Source organism: Scyliorhinus torazame, chromosome 10 (assembly GCF_047496885.1).
Source record: "Scyliorhinus torazame isolate Kashiwa2021f chromosome 10, sScyTor2.1, whole genome shotgun sequence".
Lineage (NCBI taxonomy): Eukaryota > Metazoa > Chordata > Chondrichthyes > Carcharhiniformes > Scyliorhinidae > Scyliorhinus > Scyliorhinus torazame.
In genome coordinates, this window is record NC_092716.1 from 105237078 (window position 1) to 105257168 (window position 20091).

The 20091-nt window shown below is 47.7% G+C and overlaps 1 protein-coding gene across 2 annotated transcripts; it reads left to right on the forward strand.

Moving 5' to 3' along the window:
- Nucleotides 1–1157: 1157 nt before the first annotated feature.
- Nucleotides 1158–18934, forward strand: tmem208 (transmembrane protein 208). 2 transcript variants are annotated; one of them, XM_072518562.1, is made up of 7 exons: nt 1158–1327; nt 2985–3699; nt 3924–4022; nt 4364–4423; nt 5658–5791; nt 12600–12684; nt 16516–18934. In XM_072518562.1, exons 5-7 carry the CDS (start codon nt 5706–5708, stop codon nt 16651–16653), a joined length of 309 nt encoding a protein of 102 aa, XP_072374663.1. In that variant the 5' UTR covers nt 1158–1327; nt 2985–3699; nt 3924–4022; nt 4364–4423; nt 5658–5705; the 3' UTR covers nt 16654–18934. The 2 variants fall into 2 exon arrangements, with proteins under 2 accessions (XP_072374663.1, XP_072374662.1); XM_072518561.1 differs by lacking the exon at nt 2985–3699.
- Nucleotides 18935–20091: the final 1157 nt, after the last annotated feature.

A 20091-nucleotide genomic window follows, 5' to 3' on the forward strand; every position in this document is an offset into this window, starting at 1 on the left:
ACCCAAAGCAGCTGCAACACCAGTCCTTCGGCGGTCGCAATGTACGATCCGGGCACGGGACCGACTGAATCTATGAGCCCGTCAACCCGCCGGACTTCATTTTTTAAACAGGGGGTGAATGTGGTGAATGTATAATTACTGATAATTCACCAGTGCACTGTACTATGTTATGTTATGTCATTAACCCTGTGGGCTCCACCTATGGGCCTTTGTGTGGCTTCACCCACAGGGGGATATGTTGGGGCATGTACAGGCTCCGCCCATGGCTCCACCCTTTTAGAGGAAGTATAAGTGCTGCTGACCTGCCGTCAGTATTGTATTGGTCGCAGTCAGGCACAGTTCTAAGCTGATTGAAACCACGGTTTGCTTCTCCGCACGTCTTTGAGTGAATTGATGGTCACATCAAGGTGGATTGACCCTTAGTGTCCAAAAACGTTAGGTGGGGATACTGGGTTACGGGGACAGGGTTGAGGTGTTTGCCCCAGGGCCGCAAGTAAACACTGTCCCTTGAGCCCCAGGTAAACACCATCCCAGGAGCTCCAGGTAAACTGTGCCCTGAACCCCTGGTAAACATCCACCCCTGATCCCCGGGTAGGCACCAATCCCTGAGCCCCAGGTAAACACAGTCCCAGGAGCTCCAGTAAACACTGTGCCCTGAACCCCTGGTAGACATCCATCCCTGAGCCCCAGGTAGGCACCAATCCCTGAGCCCCAGGTAAACACAGTCCCAGGAGCTCCAGTAAACACTGTGCCCTGAACCCCTGGTACATCCATCCCTGAGCCCCAGGTAGGCACCAATCCCTGAGCCCCAGGTAAACACAGTCCCAGGAGCTCCAGTAAACACTGTGCCCTGAACCCCTGGTACATCCATCCCTGAGCCCCAAGTAGGCACCAATCCCTGAGCCCCAGGTAAACACAGTCCCAGGAGCTCCAGTAAACACTGTGCCCTGAACCCCTGGTACATCCATCCCTGAGCCCCAGGTAGGCACCAATCCCTGAGCCCCAGGTAAACACTGTGTCCTGAGCCCACGTAACCACTGCCCTCCTGAGCTCCGGATTCCTTACAGGAGGCGGGTTCCGTCACTGCGCTCATGCCCGGGCCGGATTGCGTCAGCGCGCAACACGTTGCATGGACATCATTCACCTGCATGCGTCATCACAATGCGCCGGAGAGGGCCGGAAGTGCTGAGCTGTTCATCTGAAGTGTCTGCTGGATGGTTTGAGGTGGTCCCGGTGCGGATTTACAAGCCAGCCCTCCTGGCCGGTAACAGGCGAATTCCAGAGAGAGCCGGTCTTGCCTTGTATTGAGGTGCCCGGGGATATGGCGGTAAGTGTTGGGCTGTGGATCCCAGATAGGGAGAGAGCGGGGTGTACCCTCCCACACAGGGCCGGGAGGGGGGTAACGTTGTACCCCCACCACACACACACTGCGCCCAGAGGGAGGATGGAGGGGCGTGTGTAGTATGTACCCCACACATAGGATTCGGAGCGGGTGTACCCCACACATAGGATTCGGAGCGGGTGTCGTACCCACACTGGGACAGGGGCTAGCGTACCCCCTCCCAAACTGGGACAGGGACTGGCATGCCCCCCTCCCACACTGGGGCAGGGGCTGGCGTACCCCCCCTCCCACACTGGGACAGGGACTGGTGTTTCTCCCCCCCCCCCCCCTCTCAAACTGTGACCGGGACTGGTGTACCCCCCTCCCACACTGGGGCAGGGGCTGGTGTACCCCCTCCCACACTGGGGTGGGGGCTGGCGTAACCCCCTCCCACACTGGGGCAGGGGCTGGCGTAACCCCCCTCCCACACTGGGGCAGGAGCTGGCGTAACCCCCCTCCCACACTGGGGCAGGGGCTGACGTAACCTCCCTCCCACGCTGGGGCAGTGGCTGGCGTAACCCCCCTCCCACACTGGGGCAGGGGCAGGTGTAACCCCCCTCCCACAGTGGGGCATGGGCTGGCTTAACCCCCCTCCCACACTGGGGCAGGGGCTGGCTTAACCCCCCTCCCACACTTGGGCCGGGGCTGGCGTAACCCCCCTCCCACACTGGGGCTGGGGCTGGCGTAACCCCCCTCCCACACTGGGGCAGGGGCTGGCGTAACCCCCCTCCCACACTGGGGCAGGGGCTGGCGTAGCCCCCCTCCCGCACTGGGGCAGGGGCTGGCGTAACCCCCCTCCCACACTGGGGCAGAGGTTGGCGTAACCCCCCTCCCACACTGGGGCAGAGGTTGGCGTAACCCCCCTCCCACACTGGGGCTGGCATAACCCTCTCCCACACTGGGGTTGGGGAATCCCCCTCCCACACTGGGGCAGGGTCTGGCGTTCCCCTCTCCCACACTGGGGCTGGGGAATCCCCCTCCCACACTGGGGCAGGGGCTGGTGTACCCCCCACACTGCCGCATGGGGGGGGGGGGTTGCTGTGTATCAAGGCCCGGTTTGTTGTACCCTTCACGCAGGCCTGGGGTTGGTCAGTGGGGGCGTTGTACCCCCTTCCCATACAGAGCTGGGGATGGGCATAAGGCCCACACAGTTGGGGGGTTTGGGAGAGAAACACCCTCATCCCAGGCTCACTCACCATTTTCTTAGTTGTAAGCTGATACTAGCTCTAACTACACTGTGGGACATGGGTGTGCTTGTACTTTCCCATCCCCCTACATCCCATCCCTCTGCCTAAGAATGCATTGTGGAAAGATTGAAACGTGGCTTTGAAAAGAAAGCTGGGTGGAGAGAAATTTCAGGGCTATGGGGAAAGGGAGTGTCTCTGGCAGGGAAATGAGCTGGTAGTACAGCATCAGCCTGAAGCTGGTAAACTGCTAGCCTGTGATTCAGTTGCAGACTGGATTACTATACTGTCGATTTGGTTTCCTGTTTGCTCCCTTTCCTCTGCTCATCTTCCAGTCAAGTTTTGGGGGTATGCTGTTTGATTATGTCATCCAATTAACTATAGGTGAGTGGGATTGACTGCACCATTGTCCTCAACAGATTTTTACACCTGCTGTATCCAATATGCTGCCAAGCCAGCATTGAAGCAGAAAATGCTGGATTCAGTTTCTGGTCGTTTTGACAGTGTGATCCTTCATCAGAACACAAGCCTGACGTATCCTCAATAAGGGTTGGAGAAAAAATCAGTAGCTGTACAATCACCTCTGATCAATCGGCCTGTAACTGCCGAAGAGAATATTATTGGGTGATACGAATGGCCATCTATGAGGTATTAGAGCTATGAATGGAACAATGGGGAGAAAACCGCGGGTGCACAAAACTGCACCAGAGAAAGCGAGGAACTATATAGAGAGAGGGATGAACTCAAGCTGTAGTTACAGCACATCTCTTCACTTCCAAGAAAATGCAAGTGCCAGACTGTGAATCCACCACTTGGGAGAAGAGGGCAGTGCACAGATTGGCATCTCGGCCCGCAGCTCTTTCCTGGTGCACCATAGCCCCTGCCAGTTTCATTCTTCCAACAGTTCCACTCCATGATCAAATGCCCAATGCTGTGCGGTTGGGAGTGGTATAGCTGTGTTCTGAACTTATCTGTCAGTGTTCAGGGCATTGCTCAGCCAGACGAATACGATGATGCCTGTTGCTGAACCTTGCATTGAGCTTCCTTGGAACAGAGATCACTGAGGGAGCACTGGAATTAGTCTCGTCATTCTCCATGTACTCATGACTCAAGGTGACAGGGAGAAAATTGGAGGTAATTTGTTAAATAGAGCAGAATAAAGTCAGTCAGTACCCGAGTTCTGTGAAAGGACGTGGACTGGAAGTCCGAATTGTGCCTCTCAACAGGTGTTGCATATTTCTGTGTTAATGCTGTTTGAGCTGAAGAGTTGCGATGCTGATTGTGTTTATAATGCAGAGTCAACATCCCATCTTATCACCCTAAAGCTGCTAAAATGGTTTCTTTTCTTGTTGGAGCAGCCGAAGGGAGGCAAGGTTGGAACGAAAGGGAAGAAGCAGATTTTTGAGGAGAACAAGGAGACGTTGACCTTCTACCTGAGAATTATTCTAGGAGCTAATGTAAGTTTAATGGTGTTCGCATCTCTGTGAGGGAGGGGCCTGGGGGAATGGTGTCTTAAGTCAGGTCTGCATCACTGCAAACACTGTACGCGGGGACTTGCCTCTCCCAGGCAGCGGCCGTTGTGTTACATTTTGTGCACATTCTTTTCTCATTGGATGAGATTTGCATGTTCTCTGCCCTTTGCAGTTTCGCTCGCCCTCTGGTCTCTCACTAACCCACCGCCTCCTTGAATAATCTAATTTGCCTTTCCTTTACTAGACCCTCAAACTGCCCCTTTGACAAGAGATAAGGTGTGTTGTTTGTTATTCTCTTTCTGATGGCTGCATTGTCTCTTCCCCAGGCTATTTACGGGACTGTGAACCTCTTCCTCTTCTACAGTTCAGTCACGTTTTGGACCTGGGTAAGCCTGAAAGGTCGCTTCCTTTATATTCCTTCACTGTGATCATAGAATTTACAGTGCAGAAGGAGGCCATTCGGCCCGTCGAGTCTGCACCGGCCCTTGGAAAGAGCACCCTACTTAAGCCCAAGGGGCAGGGTTGGGAGGGCGAGGTGGGGAAGAGTCCTAGTTCTAATGGGGACCATGTTCGAAATGCAGGTTCCTTTAAGAGTAAGCCTGACCGTACTTCAGAGTAAGATTTATCCCAAGTTTGGGATGTTTCTGGGCAGAGGATCTAAACGGGAAGAGTGGAAGCCAGTGTTTTTACTGAACTATAGTATCACAGACAATTGTGAACCATCAGAATGTTTCCAGCCTAATTCAGTAAATGGATATTCACCTGTTTAAATATAGGTTCAGGGTAAGTTGTGATTTATTAAATTGGCTGTTGCTAAAATGTTATACTGAAGGCAATTTGAAAGTGCAGAGGTAAGTGATTTGTGGGTGGTGGTTCCCCCCCCCCCTTCCAGCCAGACATTCACCGATAGGAAGTGAATTTGGAAGGGTTTTGGAGAGCTATACCAGAAAATGATGGGAGATTGCCTTCCCGAAACTAGGTACCAGCCTGCAGATGTTGAAATTTGAATTCAATAAAAATCTGGAATTAAAAGTAATGCTGACCATGAAACCATTGTTGATTGTCGTAAAAACCCATCTGGTTCACTAATGTCCTTTAGGGAAGGTAATCTGTTGTCCTTACCTGGTCTGGCCTACATGTGGCTCCAGATCCACAACAATGTGGTTGACTCTTAACTTCCCGCTCGAGGGCAATTAGGTATGGGCAGTAAATCCTGGCACAGCCAGCGACGCCCACGTCCCACGAACAAATTTAAAAAAAAAAAAATTTTTAGGTAGGTACGATGGGGGTAGCAAGACCTGAGATTCCATAATCAAGGCGTGGCCATATGTAGGTAAGAGACTTCACATGGACGGAAAGAAATATTTTGGGAAGAAAACTGACCAGTAAACACAGGAGTGAGAACAGTGAGACTTGAGATGGGGCTTAAATCATTGAGGGTGCAAAGGTGTTTCTTGCAGAAGCTGAGGGAGGAAAACAGTAACAGTGTCTTGGTGAGAAACCTGGGAGCGATATTTGGGTGAGGTGCAGTGACGGATTTATAATGAGTGATGGGAAACAAAATGAGCCAGGCTTATTTCTGTCTTTCTTTTAATGGAGCCTTTTTTCTCTCGCGGACAGGGATTGCTAGCTTTTGCCTTTGTGGTCTACAGCTTCAGCTACCGATGGATGCAGGGAATGGCACAGCCCGTATTCTCGGATGGAACCTTACTCGATGGAGGCATTGACCTCAACATGGAGCAGGGTATGGCAGAGTGAGTGTCCACAAGTCGCTGTCTTGTTCCAATGAGTTGCCTGGCCATCTTGAGTACCCGCTACATGTTCCTCGGATTTTACTGTGGTTTTTAGCCAAAGGTGAATCGCTATGCAGTTGTTTAGATGTCTGTAAATGGAAAGCACTGTTGAGCAGGATTTGTGGAGTGAAAAACAGATAAAGTTTCAGGTCTGTGACCGACCCACGTCTCCGCTGTGAGCACTCCCACCTCTGGGTCACTTTGAAGAAGAGCAGGGGAGCTATCCCGAGTGTTCTGAAACTGGAGTCCCGCACTAGCGTTCTGAAGTTAAACAAAGATAATTATGTAGGCATGAGGACAAATTTGGCCCTAGTGGACTGGACAGGAAGACTAAAAGATGAGCAGTGGCAATTGTCATGGAGATATTAAATTTATCCCAACTAAAATATATTCAAGAGAGGAAAAAAGATTGTACGAGGGAAGAAAAACATCTATGGCTAAGCAAGGAGGTGAAAGATAACATAAGACAAAAACTAAGGTATACAACATTGCAAAGGCCAGTGGCAGGCTTGACGATTGGGAAACTTTTAAAAATCAAAAAAGGGTTGCTAAAGAAGTAATAAAAAGAGCAAAGGGAATTTATGAAAGAAAACTAGCACAAAATATTAAAACGGTAGCAAAAGCTTCTATAAGCAAATAAAAGGAAAGAGTAAAAGCGAATGTTGGTCCCTTGGAGGATCAGACCAATGAGTTCATAGTGGGGAACACAGAAATGGCAGAGATGTTAAATCATTATTTTGCACGGCGGCACTGTGGTTAGCACTGTTGCCTACGGCGCTGAGGACCCAAGTTCGATCCTGGCCCCGGGTCACTGTCTGTGTGGAGTTGGCACATTTTCCCCGTGTCTGTAAAAGTAGAAAAGTATAGACCAGTTTGTTTAACATCCGTCGTTGAAAATTACTAAGGATAGAGTTCTTTGAAGATGTAACAAGCCAACTGGATAATGTGGATCTTGGAGATGTAGTATATCTGGACTTCCATAAAGTGCCCCACAAAAGGTCAATACGCAAGGTAGGTTCATCTGGGATTAAGAGTAATTTATTAGCTTGGATGGAACACAGACTAACTGACAGAAGGCAGAGAGTCGTGACAAATGGTCTTTTTCTGGTTGGCAAGAAGTAACTAGTGCCAAAGGGTACTGTCCTGTGACTGCAACTATTTAAATCTATATCAATGACTTTGGATGCAAGAATAGAAGGTTCTACAGCAAAGTTTTCAGATGACACTAGTGTAGGTGGGATTGTAAGTTACAATGAGGAGATACAAAATTTACAAATCGATATAGATAGCTTAGAAGAGTGGACCAAAATTTGGCAGATGGAGTTTAACGTGGCTCAGTGTGAGGTTATCAGGGCTGCATGGTGACGCAGTGGGTTAGCCCTGCTGCCTCATGGCGCCGAGGTCCCAGGTTCGATCCCCGTTCTGGGTCACTGTCCGTGTGGAGTTTGCACATTCTCCCTGTGTTTGCGTGGGTTTCGTCCCCACAACCCAAAGATGTGCAGCGTAGGTGGATTGGCCATGCTAAATTGTCCCTTAATTGGAAAAAATGAATTGGGTACTCTAAATTTTTTTTAAAAGTGTGAGGTCATCCATTTTGGTTGAAAAAATGGAAAGGCAACGTATTACCTAAATGGGAAGAGACTTCAGAGTGCTTTGGTGCAGAGGGATCTGGATGTCCTCGTGCATGAATCGGAGAAACTAGTAGGCAGGTACAGCAGGTAATAAGGAGGCAAGTGGAGCCTTTTTTGCTAAAGGAATAGAGTATAAAAGTAGCATTGCTGCAACCGTACATGGTATTGGTGAAACTGGAGTACTGTGTACAGTTTGGTCCCCTTATTTGAGGAGGGATGTAGTTGCATTGGAGGAAGTTCAGAGGAGGTTCACTAGGTTGATAGTTCACTAGGCTGAATTGCCCAATCCTGCTCCTAGTCCTTATGTTCAGTATTTATCCCTCAGAGATGAGGTTTGTCTTATGAAGAAAGATTGAGCAATTTAGGCCTATACTCTTTTGAGTTCAGAAGAATGAGAGGCAATCTAATTGAGGGATAGAAAATGATAAAAGGTATTAACAAAGTAGACGTAAAAGTGGATGCTTCCTCATGTGGGTGTCATGGGAGTACCTTTAAGAAATGGGTGTTTATCAGCGATGTCAGATTGTGGGTGGAGCTGGGCTGTCTGTCTGCTTTACTTTCGTTTTAGGCTGTTTGCTACAGGGTGTGGTTAGTTTCGTTTTGAGAGCCGGATAGCTGCAGGCAAAGCAAGGAGCTGCATAAGGATCTCTCTGCAAACTAAAGACTGTCTCCAAATCAATTAGGTGACTTCAAAGTGCTGACTGCTCTCAGTAGTGAAGTTTAACCTGATCTCTGTGTTAAAAAGGGTCTTTTGGATGATAATAAGGAAAGATTATAGTTGACTTATAGAATATTGTATCTTTGGGGACTTATTGGTGTTGATAGTTGTTAAGATGTTTACTGTGGGTTTATAAAGTATGAACGGGTTTCATAAATGAACATTGTTTTAATTTAAAAGTACGGTAAAGCTCTGTTGCACCACACCTGTGAAGTAGGCCCGTGTGCTCCCCATAACCACAATCTATTCAAAGTTGTGGGTCAGGTGAACTCCATGATACACTTTGGGGTTCTCCAAACCTTGGCCCATAACAGGGGCAATCTAGAACATAGTGCAGAAGGAGGCCAGTCAGCCCATCAAGTCTGCACCGACCCACTTAAGCCCTCATTTCCACCTATCCCCCTAACCCAATAACCCCTCCTAACCTTTTTTGGACACTAAGGGCAATTTAGCGTGGCCAATCCACCTAACCTGCACATCTTTGGATTGTGGGAGGAAACCTGAGCACCCGGAGGAAACCCACGCAGACACAGGGAGAACGTGCACACACCGCACAGACAGTGACCCAGCCCGGGAATTGAACCTGGGACCCTGGTGCTGTGACGCCACAGTGCTAACCACCAAGCTACCATGCTGCCCAAGAACAAGATGTCATTGTCTCAGGATAAAGAGCTGCAGATTTAAAACCGATAGAAGAAATTACTTTTCTCAAAGGGTCGTGAATCTGGAATTCATTACTCGAGAGTGCGGTGGATGCCGGGACATTGAGTAAATTTGAGGATATAGACAGATTTTTAATTAGTAATGGGGTGAAGGGTTATGGGAAAGGAAAGGAAAGTGGAGTTTTTAAAATAAATTTAGAGTATCGAATTATTTTTTCCAATTAAAGGGCAATTTAGCATGGCCAATCCACCTACCCTACACATCTTTGGATTACGCGGGTGAAACAGAGGCAGGGGGAGAAGGTGAAACTCCAGATAGACAGTGACCCGGGGCGGGGTCGAACTCGGCACATGGGGCAGCAGTGCTAACCACTGCACCCCGGGCTGCCCCGGGAAAGGAGTTGAAGCCGAGATGAAATCAGACGTGATCGTATTGAATGGCGGAGCAGGCTCGAGGGGCTGAATTGCCCAATCCTACTACTCCTTATGTTCAATATTTATCCCTCAGTCGACATCTCAAATAAATAGATTATCTGGTCCTAATCATTGCTGTGCGTGGGAGCTTCACAAAGTACTTAATTGACTATGAAGCACTTTACGATGTTCGCCTGACTTATATTAGTGCTGTATAAATGGCAGTTTGTTTTTCTCCACGGATGCTGCTTGATCTGCTGACTATTTTCAGAATTTTCTGTTACGTTAATTTTCCCTGGATTCAAATCACTGCATAAATTAGGGTAAAATCTCCTTTTTTTCTGTGTGAGCTAATTGCCCTCCCTTAGTCTGTGCATTTCTGGGGTGTGGGGAGTATGGGGTGATGGCTCATAGGCTAACATTTCAACCTCATGATCACTGTCTGCTTGATAGCTTATCACAGGGAAAAGGTGACCGGCATCTTCGCCTGGAGAAAGGGGAGATATTTGCTGGAACTGCAATAGGACAGGACACTGGGCAAGCGGAATGAACAGTGCCTTGTCCCAGAAGTGAGTGACAAGCAGGAGCAGTGAATATTAATAGCAATCCGGTAAAGTAGAACTGTTTTCCTTCACTGCCAGCCACCTGCCTCCTCTCCAGCCAAAGCCTGCTCCATAAGAGCACCGCTGTTTGCTGCTGTGTCTTTGAGGTGAGCCTGAGTTCCGGTTCTGTTGTGAATTTGAGCATCAGGCGGCATGTGAGCAAGTTGTTAATACAGCTGAGGTGATGTTTAAACCAGCGAGAAGCAGGAAAGGTAATTGAGGAACAAAGAAGACATGGGGCAGTGTTAATCCGAGTCGGATTGTCACTCCGCTCCTAGTTACTCTGTCTGAAATGAAGCCACTCCTTTCTCACCTGGCCTTCCGACTCGGGCTGGGTGGGAAAGGTGCAGGGCAGCAGGCTCCTGAGGCATTGTGCCGAGGGCATGGGAGTCAGAGGTAGGGAAGACCCACCCCCTTTATTATCATGCTAGCTGTTGTAAATCAGGTGTTTTTAAAGGCCCAGCCACTTTGAGAAGCCATGGAGAAGGTAAGTACAGTGTGGCCCAGTACCAAATATTCACCCCCTCTACCTGCTCGCAGTGTTAAAGCATGCTGACTTCAACGTTATTTCTTCCCCATTTATAACTTTGCACAGGAATAGTAGCTGAGACTGTGAATACACTTTTTAACCTACTACAATGCTCCAAAATAACTCTGCTCCTCCAATTCTGGTCTCTTCTACATTGCTGCACCATTGGTGGCCATACCTTCAGTAGCCAAAGTCAGGAATTGCACCCCCTCTACCTCTCCCTTGTCCATTAGGACTTTTATTTTTCGAAGTATGTTTATTCAAACCAGAGTATACATAAACATATCTTTCAAAAACATAATACAATCCCCACAGTTTGACATTTTATTCCCTTTTAGAACATAGAACATAACAGCGCAGGACAGGCCCTTCGGCCCTCGATGTTGCGCCGACCTGTGAAACCACTCTAAAGCCCATCTACACTATTCCCTTATTGACCATATGTCTATCTCCTTCACCCCATTCCTACCCGCTGGCAACAGCAAGTCCTAAAACAGGTACCAGAAGAACCTCCATCTCACCAAGAACCACCCCTGACCCCCTGAAGGCGAACTTAATCTTTTCCAACTGTCATGTGAGGGTTCCTTTAAAACATGGATGTTTAAGCAATGTACTTTTAAGTAATCTGTAAAGATTTAATCACCTGCTAATGCTCGCATTCCAAGCATTGTCTGGCATCTTTGAATCTGTCTATATATGTTTCTGGAACATACCTCTTCATTCACCTGAGGAAGGAGCAGCGCTCCGAAAGCTAGTGACATCGAAACAAACCTGTTGGACTTTAACCTGGTGTTGCAAGACTTCTAACTGTACCTTTAAGAAAACAGTGATGTCAGAGAGTGGGTGGAGCTGAGCTCAGTTCAGCCATTTTGCAGTTTGGTTTTGCAGTTTAAACAATGCCTGGCTGGTTTTGCTGAGAGCAGTTTAAAAGTAGAAAGCCAGTTTGAGACAGCAGCTTGAGAAGTTCTGGTTTGCTGTGGTCTGCTTAGAAGGGAGAAAGCCAGGTTTGAGAAAGCAGCGTGGGTGTGTCTGGGTTTCCAGCGAGCTGCATGAAGAAAGCAAGGTGTTGGAGCTGAAGTCACCCAAGCTAATATATCTCTGCCATTCTACAGAAAATATATATTTCCTTGACCTGGTGTGATTCTGTTTAAAGGTGTTAAGTCTCTTGGAAGGTTGAAGGAACATTTTAAGGAAGTATTTACTGTTGCAATATTTTCTGAGTTATCTTTGAAGTAAGGGGTGTTAAGAGATCCAATGTTTATTTAAGATGTTAAGTTGAGTTCATGGAATAAACAGTGTTTTGTGTTTAAAAACTCACGTGTCCATAATTGTAATCCCACACATAGGGAAAAAGCCGTGTGCTCGGAAAAGCAACAAATCCATTAAAGGGAGAGGTTGGTTGAACTCCATGATACATTTCGGGGTTCTGAAATGCCTCGCCCATAACACAACTTAAGGAATTCTGCTATATACCCCAGCCATGCCAGCATCTTTGGTGGTTCCACTGACCTCCACTCCAGTAGAATTTACCACCGGGCAGTCAGTGTGGTGAAGACCACCACATCGGACCCCTTCCCCTCTGACAGCTCCATGCCCCAAAGATCACCACCAGAGGGCCAGGCGACATCTCTACCCCCATGATTTGTGGTAATGCTTCAAATGTCGGTCCCCAAAATCCCACCAAACTTGGACATGACAAATGGACATGATTTGCCGGCTCATCTCCACATCTTTCACACTTATCCTCTATCTCTGGCAAGAACCCACTCGTATGAGTCCTGTGCGCCACTTTGAACCTAGGTCATCCTAGCACAGGGTGGTGTTGCATTGACCCGGTGCATAATCGCACACCACGCCCCCATTCCAACTCCCAACTCCTCCTACTTTGCTTTACCTCCTCAATTGCCGCTTTCCCTGTGCCCACCAACCACTATAAATATCAGCAATCTTCCCATCCCCCAACACGTCTGGCGATAACCTGTCCAACAGAGTGTGCTCTGGCAACTGAGGGAGGATGTTTCTTTAAACGCTCTGACCAAGCTTCTGTTCACTCTACCCTACTATCTTCTGGTATGGCTTACTTTATTTGATTTGATAACACTCCGGTGAAGTCTCGCAGGATGTTTTACCTTAACAGTGCTATTTTTATTTCATCTGGTAAATTCATTGTAATTCCGATCCATTGGCGTCAACCTGCTATTGTTTATTTCCAGGCATCTAAAGGATGTGATATTGCTGACTGCCATTCTACAGGTCATCAGTTGTATATCCATGTACTTTTGGTACTTGTGGCTCCTGGTAAGTTCTCACTGCAACCCGCAGCTCTTCAACCTGAAGGGATCTTTAGCTGAGGGAGTTGCTCTTTGCATATTGATTATTGATTAAAAGGAGGAGTGCGGGGCAGCTAGACAAGTAATGCTCAATTATGACAGAGAGGCACTTTGGTTTAAAGACTTTGCACATGGTAAGACAAAACCGGGTTGCACTGATTCACAAGTGCCTACTATCTTCTCTACGTAGCCCCCAAATTAGACATGGGAAGTGCAGCGTGAATCTTGCCAACTCGTGCTTCTGTGTGGCAAAATTTCTCATTGTCATTGAAGTCCACACCTAAATGTTCAGTGTTTCACTTTCCCTGGTGAGTAGCTCTGACTAATGAGTCTCTGATTCAACCAGGGATTCATACTGAGTGAGGTGATCTCATTCAGTGAAATTGGTCTCTGTGCCTCTGTTGTAGGGAGGGGCGGGTTGTCACCCAGGGATCCCTCAGTGTATGGTTGGCATCTGCTTCTCAAATACACTGTCGTGATTGAGTGCTCGTGGTGCTAAATGCAAAATCAAATATGTTTTCGATATTGGTTGCAGAATAAGAATTGGCCAGGCCACTGGAGACAGATATCTGACTCTTCAAAATCATGTTGTGGGGGTGTTCTGTGCCCACCTGGGTCTCAGTTTGTCTCCTCTGAAAGGCAGCACCTCCAGCAGAGTGGTGCTCCCTCAGTATTGCCTGGGTTGTGTGCTCAGGCCTTGAAAGTGGGACTTGACCTTCTAATCTGACTGGGGAGGCAATCGGTGGAACAGTGCAGTGGGCCAGAACTCTGAACAAAGCTTCCCAATTCAGCTCTCTTAATTTGATGCATCCACAAATAGGAAAGATGCAGATGGCGCATTCAAAGAACAAAGAAAAGTACAGCACAGGAACAGACCCTTCAGCCCTCCAAGCCTGCGCCGACCATGCTGCCCGTCTAAACTAAAATCTTCTACACTTCCGGGGTCCGTATCCCTCTATTCCCATCCTATTTGTGTATTTGTCAAGATGCCCCTGAAACGTCACTATCGTCCCTGCTTCGACCACCTCCTCCGGCAGCGAGTTCCAGAACCCACTAACCTCTGTGTAAAAAAAAAAAAACAAACAAAAAAAAAAAAAACCTTACCTCGTACATTTCCTCTAACCCTTGCACCTTAAACCTATGCCCCCTAGTAATTGACCCCTCTACCCTGGGAAAATGTATCTGACTATCCACTCTGTCTATGCCCTTCATAATTTTGTAGACCTCTATCAGGTCGCTCCTCAACCTCCTTCGTTCCAGTGAGCACAAACCAGGTTTATTCAACCGCTCCTCATAGCTAATGCCCTCCATACCAGGCAACATCCTGGTAAATCTCTTCTGCACCCTCTCTAAAGCCTCCACATCCTTCTGGAAGTGTGGTGACCAGAATTGAACACTACTCCAAATGTGGCCTAAATAAGGTTCTATACAGCTGCAACATGACTTGCCAATTTTTATACTCAATGCCCCGGCCAATGAAGGCAAGCATGCCGTATGCCTTCTTGACTACCTTCTCCACTTATGTTGCCCCTTTCAGTGACCTGTGGACCTGTACACCAAGATCTCTGACTGTCAATACTCTTGAGGGTTCTACCATTCACTGTATATTCCCTACCTGTATTAGACCTTCCAAAATGCATTACCTCCCATTTGTCCGGATTAAACGCCATCTGCCATCTCTCCGCCCAAGTCTCCAAACAATCTAAATCCTGCTGTATCCTCTGACAGTCCTCATCGTTATCCGCAATTCCACCAACCTTTGTGTCGTTCGCAAACTTACTAATCAGACCAGTTACATTTTCCTCCAAATCATTTATATATACTACGAACAGCAAAGATCCCAGCACTGATCCCTGCGGAACACCACTAGCCACAACCCTCCAATCCGAAAAGCACCCTTCCATTGCTACTCTCTGCCTTCTATGACCTAGCCAGTTCTGTATCCATCTTGCCAGCTCACCTCTGATCCCGTGTGACTTCACCTTTTGTACCAGTCTGCCATGAGGGACCTTGTCAAAGGCCTTACTGAAGTCCATAAGACAACATCCACTGCCCTGCCTGCATCAATCATCTTTGTGACCTCCTCGAAAAACTCTATCAAGTTAGTGAGACACAACCTCCCCTTCATAAAACTGTGCTGCCTCTCGCTAATACGACCACTTGCTTCCAAATGGGTGTAGATTCTGTCTCGGAAGAATTCTCTCCAGTAATTTCCCTACCACTGACACAAGGCTCACCGGCCTGTAGTTCCCTGAATTATCCTTGCTACCCTTCTTAAATAAAGGAATAGCATTGGCTATTCTCCAGTCCTCCGGGACATCACCTGAAGACGGTGAGGATCCAAAGATTTCTGTCAAGGCCTCAGCAATTTCCCCTCTTGCCTCCTTCAGTATTCTGAGGTAGATCCATCAGGCTCTGGGGACTTAATATTTTTCAAGACTCCCAACACCTCGTCTTTTTGGATCTCGATGTGACCCAGGCTCACTACACACCTTTCGCCAGATTCAACATCCGCCAATTCCTTCTCTTTGGTGAATACTGATGCAAAGTATTCATTTAGTACCTCGCCCATTTCCTCTGGCTCCACACATAGATTCCCTCCCCTGTCCTTCAGTGGGCCAACCTTTTCCCTGGCTACCCTCTTGCTTTTTATGTACGTGTAAAAAGCCTTGGGATTTTCCTTAACCCTATTTGCCAATGACTTTTTGTGACCCCTTTAGCCTTCCTGACTCATTGCTTAAGTTTGTTCCTACTTTCCTTATATTCCACGCAGGCTTCGTCTGTACCCAGCCTTCTAACCCTGACAAATGCTTCCTTTTTCTTTTTGACGAGGCCTACAATATCTCTCGTTATCCAAGGATCCCGAAATTTGCCACATTTATCCTTCTTCCTCACAGGAACATGCCGGTCCTGAATTCCTTTCAACTGACATTTGAAAGCCTCTCACATGTCAGATGTTGATTTACCCTCAAACATTCGCCCCCAATCCTGCCTAATATTGTTATAATTAGCCTTCCCCCAATTTAGCACGTTCACCCGAGGACCACTCTTATCCTTGTCCACCAGCACTTTAAAACTTACTGAATTGTAGTCACTGTTCCCAAAATGCTCCCCTACTGAAAGTTCAACCACCTGACCGGGCTCATTCCCCAATACCAGGTCCAGTACAGCCCCTTCCCTAGTTGGACTATCTACATATTGTTTTAAAAAGCCCTCCTGGATGCTCCTTACAAACTGCCCCGTCCAAGCCCCTAGCACTAAGTGAGTCCCAGTCAATATTGGGGAAGTTAAAGTCTCCCATCACACCAACCCTGTTGCTTTTACTCCTTTCCAAAATCTGTCTACCTATCTGCTCCTCTATCTCCTGCTGGCTGTTGGGTGGTCTGTAGTACACCCCGAACATTGTGACTGCACCCTTCTTATTCCTGATCTCTACCCATATAGCCTCACTGCCCTCTGAGGTGTCCTCCCGCAGTACAGCTGAGATATTCTCCCTAACCAGTCGCGTAACGCCTCCACCCCTTTTACGTCCCCCTCTATCCCACCTAAAACATCTAAATCCTGGAATGTTTAGCTGCCAATCCTGTCCTTCCCTCAACCAGGTCTCTGTAATGGCAACAATACCATAGTTCCAAGTACTAATCAAAGCTCTAAGTTCATCTGCCTTACCTGTTATACTTCTTGTATTAAAAAATATGCACTTCATTCCCACAGTGTTTTTCACAATAAAATTGCTCTTGAGCGTTTCAGGTGAACAAATGCCTGTGCAGGTTATTTGACTGGCTGTTCTGTTTCTCAGGCACCAGGGAGGGCTCTTTACCTGCTGTGGGTGAACATCTTGGGGCCCTGGTTTACTGCGGAACCCCCCACCAACCCGGAGATATCTGAAAAGAAACAGAGGCGTCAAGAGCGACGACAGATGAGAAAACAGCTGTAGCAGGAGCTGCTGGTGCCAAATCTTTGTTTGCCGATTGATTACTAGGAGCCATCAGCTGACCGCTTGGCCGTCGCCCCACCTCCCTCGCCAAGATTTCCCAGGCACTTTAGACCAATGTCCTGTTAGAGCCCTGCCTGTGCTGGGGGAAGACACTCGCTACTTCTTAACCATCACCCCCATGCTGCCATTATTGCAAGGCTAAAGTGAGCTGCTGTGGATCCTCTGCTGTCTGTGTGCATCTCTGGTAGATCCATTCTTGGACGTTTCGAGCTTCAGGCACCATTCCCCCATCACCGTTACCAACACATACAAGGTACCACTCAACCAGTGGGTGGGCCAAAGTGCTCAAATCTTGTGGAATCAAACTTGCTTAGCAATGAATCACTACCTCATGTTTTAGTTTGTGTGTAAATTGACCCCTCTCTGTGCTTGTTCTCACCCGCTCCTCAAAACATCGTCTCCCTTCCTTGGATATAGTTCTTCTAACATCAGACATCTTTTGTTACCTCTGCCATACTGCCGATGTGGGATTGTCAGCCAAATGAGAGTGCAATGGCTGAGCTGGATCCTGTCCTCTCAGGTGTCCACCAGCATCCACCTTCCACCACAGGAACCCGAGCACAGGGCCAGGGCAGCCATTTTGGAGCACTTCTCAGGATGTCCTCTCTGAGCTCCAGTAATTTGGCATAGATCAGGGATCAATCACAGATGGTGCAGTTCAGTGACTGGGACTTGGGAACTGTTTGAGGAGCCCATGTGTGCATGTGATTCAGTGTGTTTGCCGATATCGCCGAATCTTTTATTGACGCCAATTTGCGATGGGCCATCATTCTGTGGTGCTCCAATGTCCCAAAAGAAACTGGAGAATGAACATCCCAAGGATCCCAGCTGAGAGTTGACAAAACCCATTCGACCGGTGGGAGGGGGTCCTTACTTTGTTTGCCCAGGGCCTGGTTCTCCCTCCTGCTGTGAGACTTCACAATTCCAGCTTCTAAACTGTTTGAATCAGGAGATGAGTGGAACACTAGCAGGAGGTGGACATTCATCCCCTCGCCTGTCCCACCATTCAATGAGACCTATATCTTACTCCATCTACTCACCTTGATTCCATATCCCTTGGTGAGGGGAAATCTATTGAGCTCAGATTTAAATGATGAACTAAGCTAGCATCTGCTTTTTGTGGGAGAAAATTCCACCTTTTTCTCTTCTGAATGGCCGTGCTCAGATTTGTACTGTTATCTCCCTTTATCCTAGACTCCCTAAACAGCGGAAAAATTCTCCCCCTCTTCCTCCACTAGTGTTAACTCTCCTCATAACCTAATTGTTAGGTAATATTCAGATGAAGTGGAGAAGAGCTGCAGTGCCAAGTGCTCCTGAACAGACAGTCTTCAGATCGTTTCTCACTCCGTGGATCCGTCAGTAGTATACACACCGCGTTAGGAGGCCATGAGTTCATTCCCATTACAGAGCCTTGACCACAAAACCGAAGCTGCCACTCCAGCGCAGTACCGAGAGAATCCTGCATTGTCTTTCTTGAGCCATTAAACCAAGGCTCCATCTACCCTTTTGGTTGAATGCAAGTAACACTGAAGAAGTGCAGAGTTACCCCGGTCCATGTTGAAACCATGATGAATATCACTAAAAAACAATTCCCGGATTGTTGCTGTTTGTGAGATCTTATCGTACGCGAATTAGCTGCTGTATTTGACTACATGGCAACAGTGACTATAGCTTAAATAGTACTTCACTGGCAGTACAACACATTGGGGTGTCCGGAGGTCATGAAAGGTATAAATGAATTTGAGTTGGACTTTCATTTGAGCTCCGATCCAGTGAGTTGAGTCTTACCATCTCCGCAGCGTAAAGAGAACCAGAGGCGAAATGCTAATCTGCGTAGCATAGTGCCAGGAAAGGTCCTCTCAATGCAGTGAGCTGCACAGAGGCCTGCGGCGTTTTACACGTACCGAGATTGTGCATAAGAGAGGACACTCGTGGTGCCAGGCTAACCCGAAGGACCAAACAATTTCACAGCTTAACGTATCAGTATCTTAATTCATTGCCTGCAGGAGGTGAGAGGTGGTGTGGGCGGGAACAAGCAGTAAATGCATGATGGCCCACATAGGTCAGCAGGCACAGCTCAAAGACGTCAATCTTCACTTACTGTATTCCATCAGTGACAAGTAATTGTATTTAAAGTTTTATTGAACTATAAGAAACAATAATTGTTTACATCAAATCAAATGGATATTGAATAAATATTGTACGATATGCTACTCTGCTAGCAACTGCCTCAGGCTTTAATATCTTGGGTGATGGCAGCAGGCAGTCACTCCTGGGGTGGGGACCTTCACAGGTATACTTAAATCTTCTGTCCTGCTTCCGCTTCCCGATAGCTCAGCAACTACTTGAATATCATACTAAGCTGGGGAAGTGATTCTGAATGTTTAGCACACACAGGAGGGTGGCATCAACTTGCCTCACTCCCACGTCCTCAGAAATTGCCAAACGCTATGGAGAGACGTCAGTATAGCGGTTATCTCATTGGCCCAGTAATCCAGAGGCTCAGGCTAATGTGTTGAAATCCTACCATGATGGCTGGTGAAATTTAAATTCAATTCTTAAATCTGGAATTATAAAGCTCAACTCGGTTATGGTGACTATGGCAACGATCATCGATTCTTGCAAAAGAAATTCCATCTGCTCACTACGGAAATCTGCCATCTTTACCTGGTCTGGCCTGCGCATGACTGCAGCCCCCCAGCAACGTGGCTAACTCAACTGCAAGCCACTCAGTTCAAGAGTAGTTAGGCCACAAATGCTGCCCGTGCTGGTGATGCTCACACCCCATGGAAGAATAAAGATGAAACAAATGGCCACTTGGGAGAAGGCAGATCCAGGACTGCTGTTGTCTGTTCATTGTCTAATTCATCATCCGCAAAAGGCTGGAGATCATTGCAAGGGGGATGGCTCAGATCATAAGAATTAGTAGCAAGAGTAGCCATTTGGCCCATCAAGCATGCTTCACCATTCAATAAGATCATGGCTCATTTGGTTACAGCCCTAACTCCACTGAACTAACTGCCCCCCCCCCCCCAAATTAACCCTTGGCTCCCATGTAGCTCGAAGATCTGTCTAACTGATGGATGGTGGATTGTAACCACCTACTGCCTGAATATTTTACAATATCTGCTCCTCCCTGTAAAAATGTTGATCTTCCAAGGGTGGCATGTGGAGCAGTGGTTAGCACTTCACGGTGCGAAGGACCCAGGTTCGATCCCGGCCCTGGGTCACTGTCCGTGTGGAGTTTGCACATTTTCCCTGTGACAGGGTAGGTGGATTGGCCACGCTAAATTACCCCTTAATTGGAAAAATAAAATTGGGCATTTTAAACGTTTAAAAATGTTGGTCTTCATGGATCAAACAGCAGCGTTTCGGGGT

Excerpts from the sequence above, each read along its gene's own strand:
- tmem208 (XM_072518561.1), top strand. Across the intron at positions 4,424-5,657 it reads CAGTCACGTTTTGGACCTGG|GGATTGCTAGCTTTTGCCTT; the intron begins GTAAGCCTGAAA and ends TCTCGCGGACAG. Across the intron at positions 5,792-12,599 it reads ATGGAGCAGGGTATGGCAGA|GCATCTAAAGGATGTGATAT; the intron begins GTGAGTGTCCAC and ends GTTTATTTCCAG.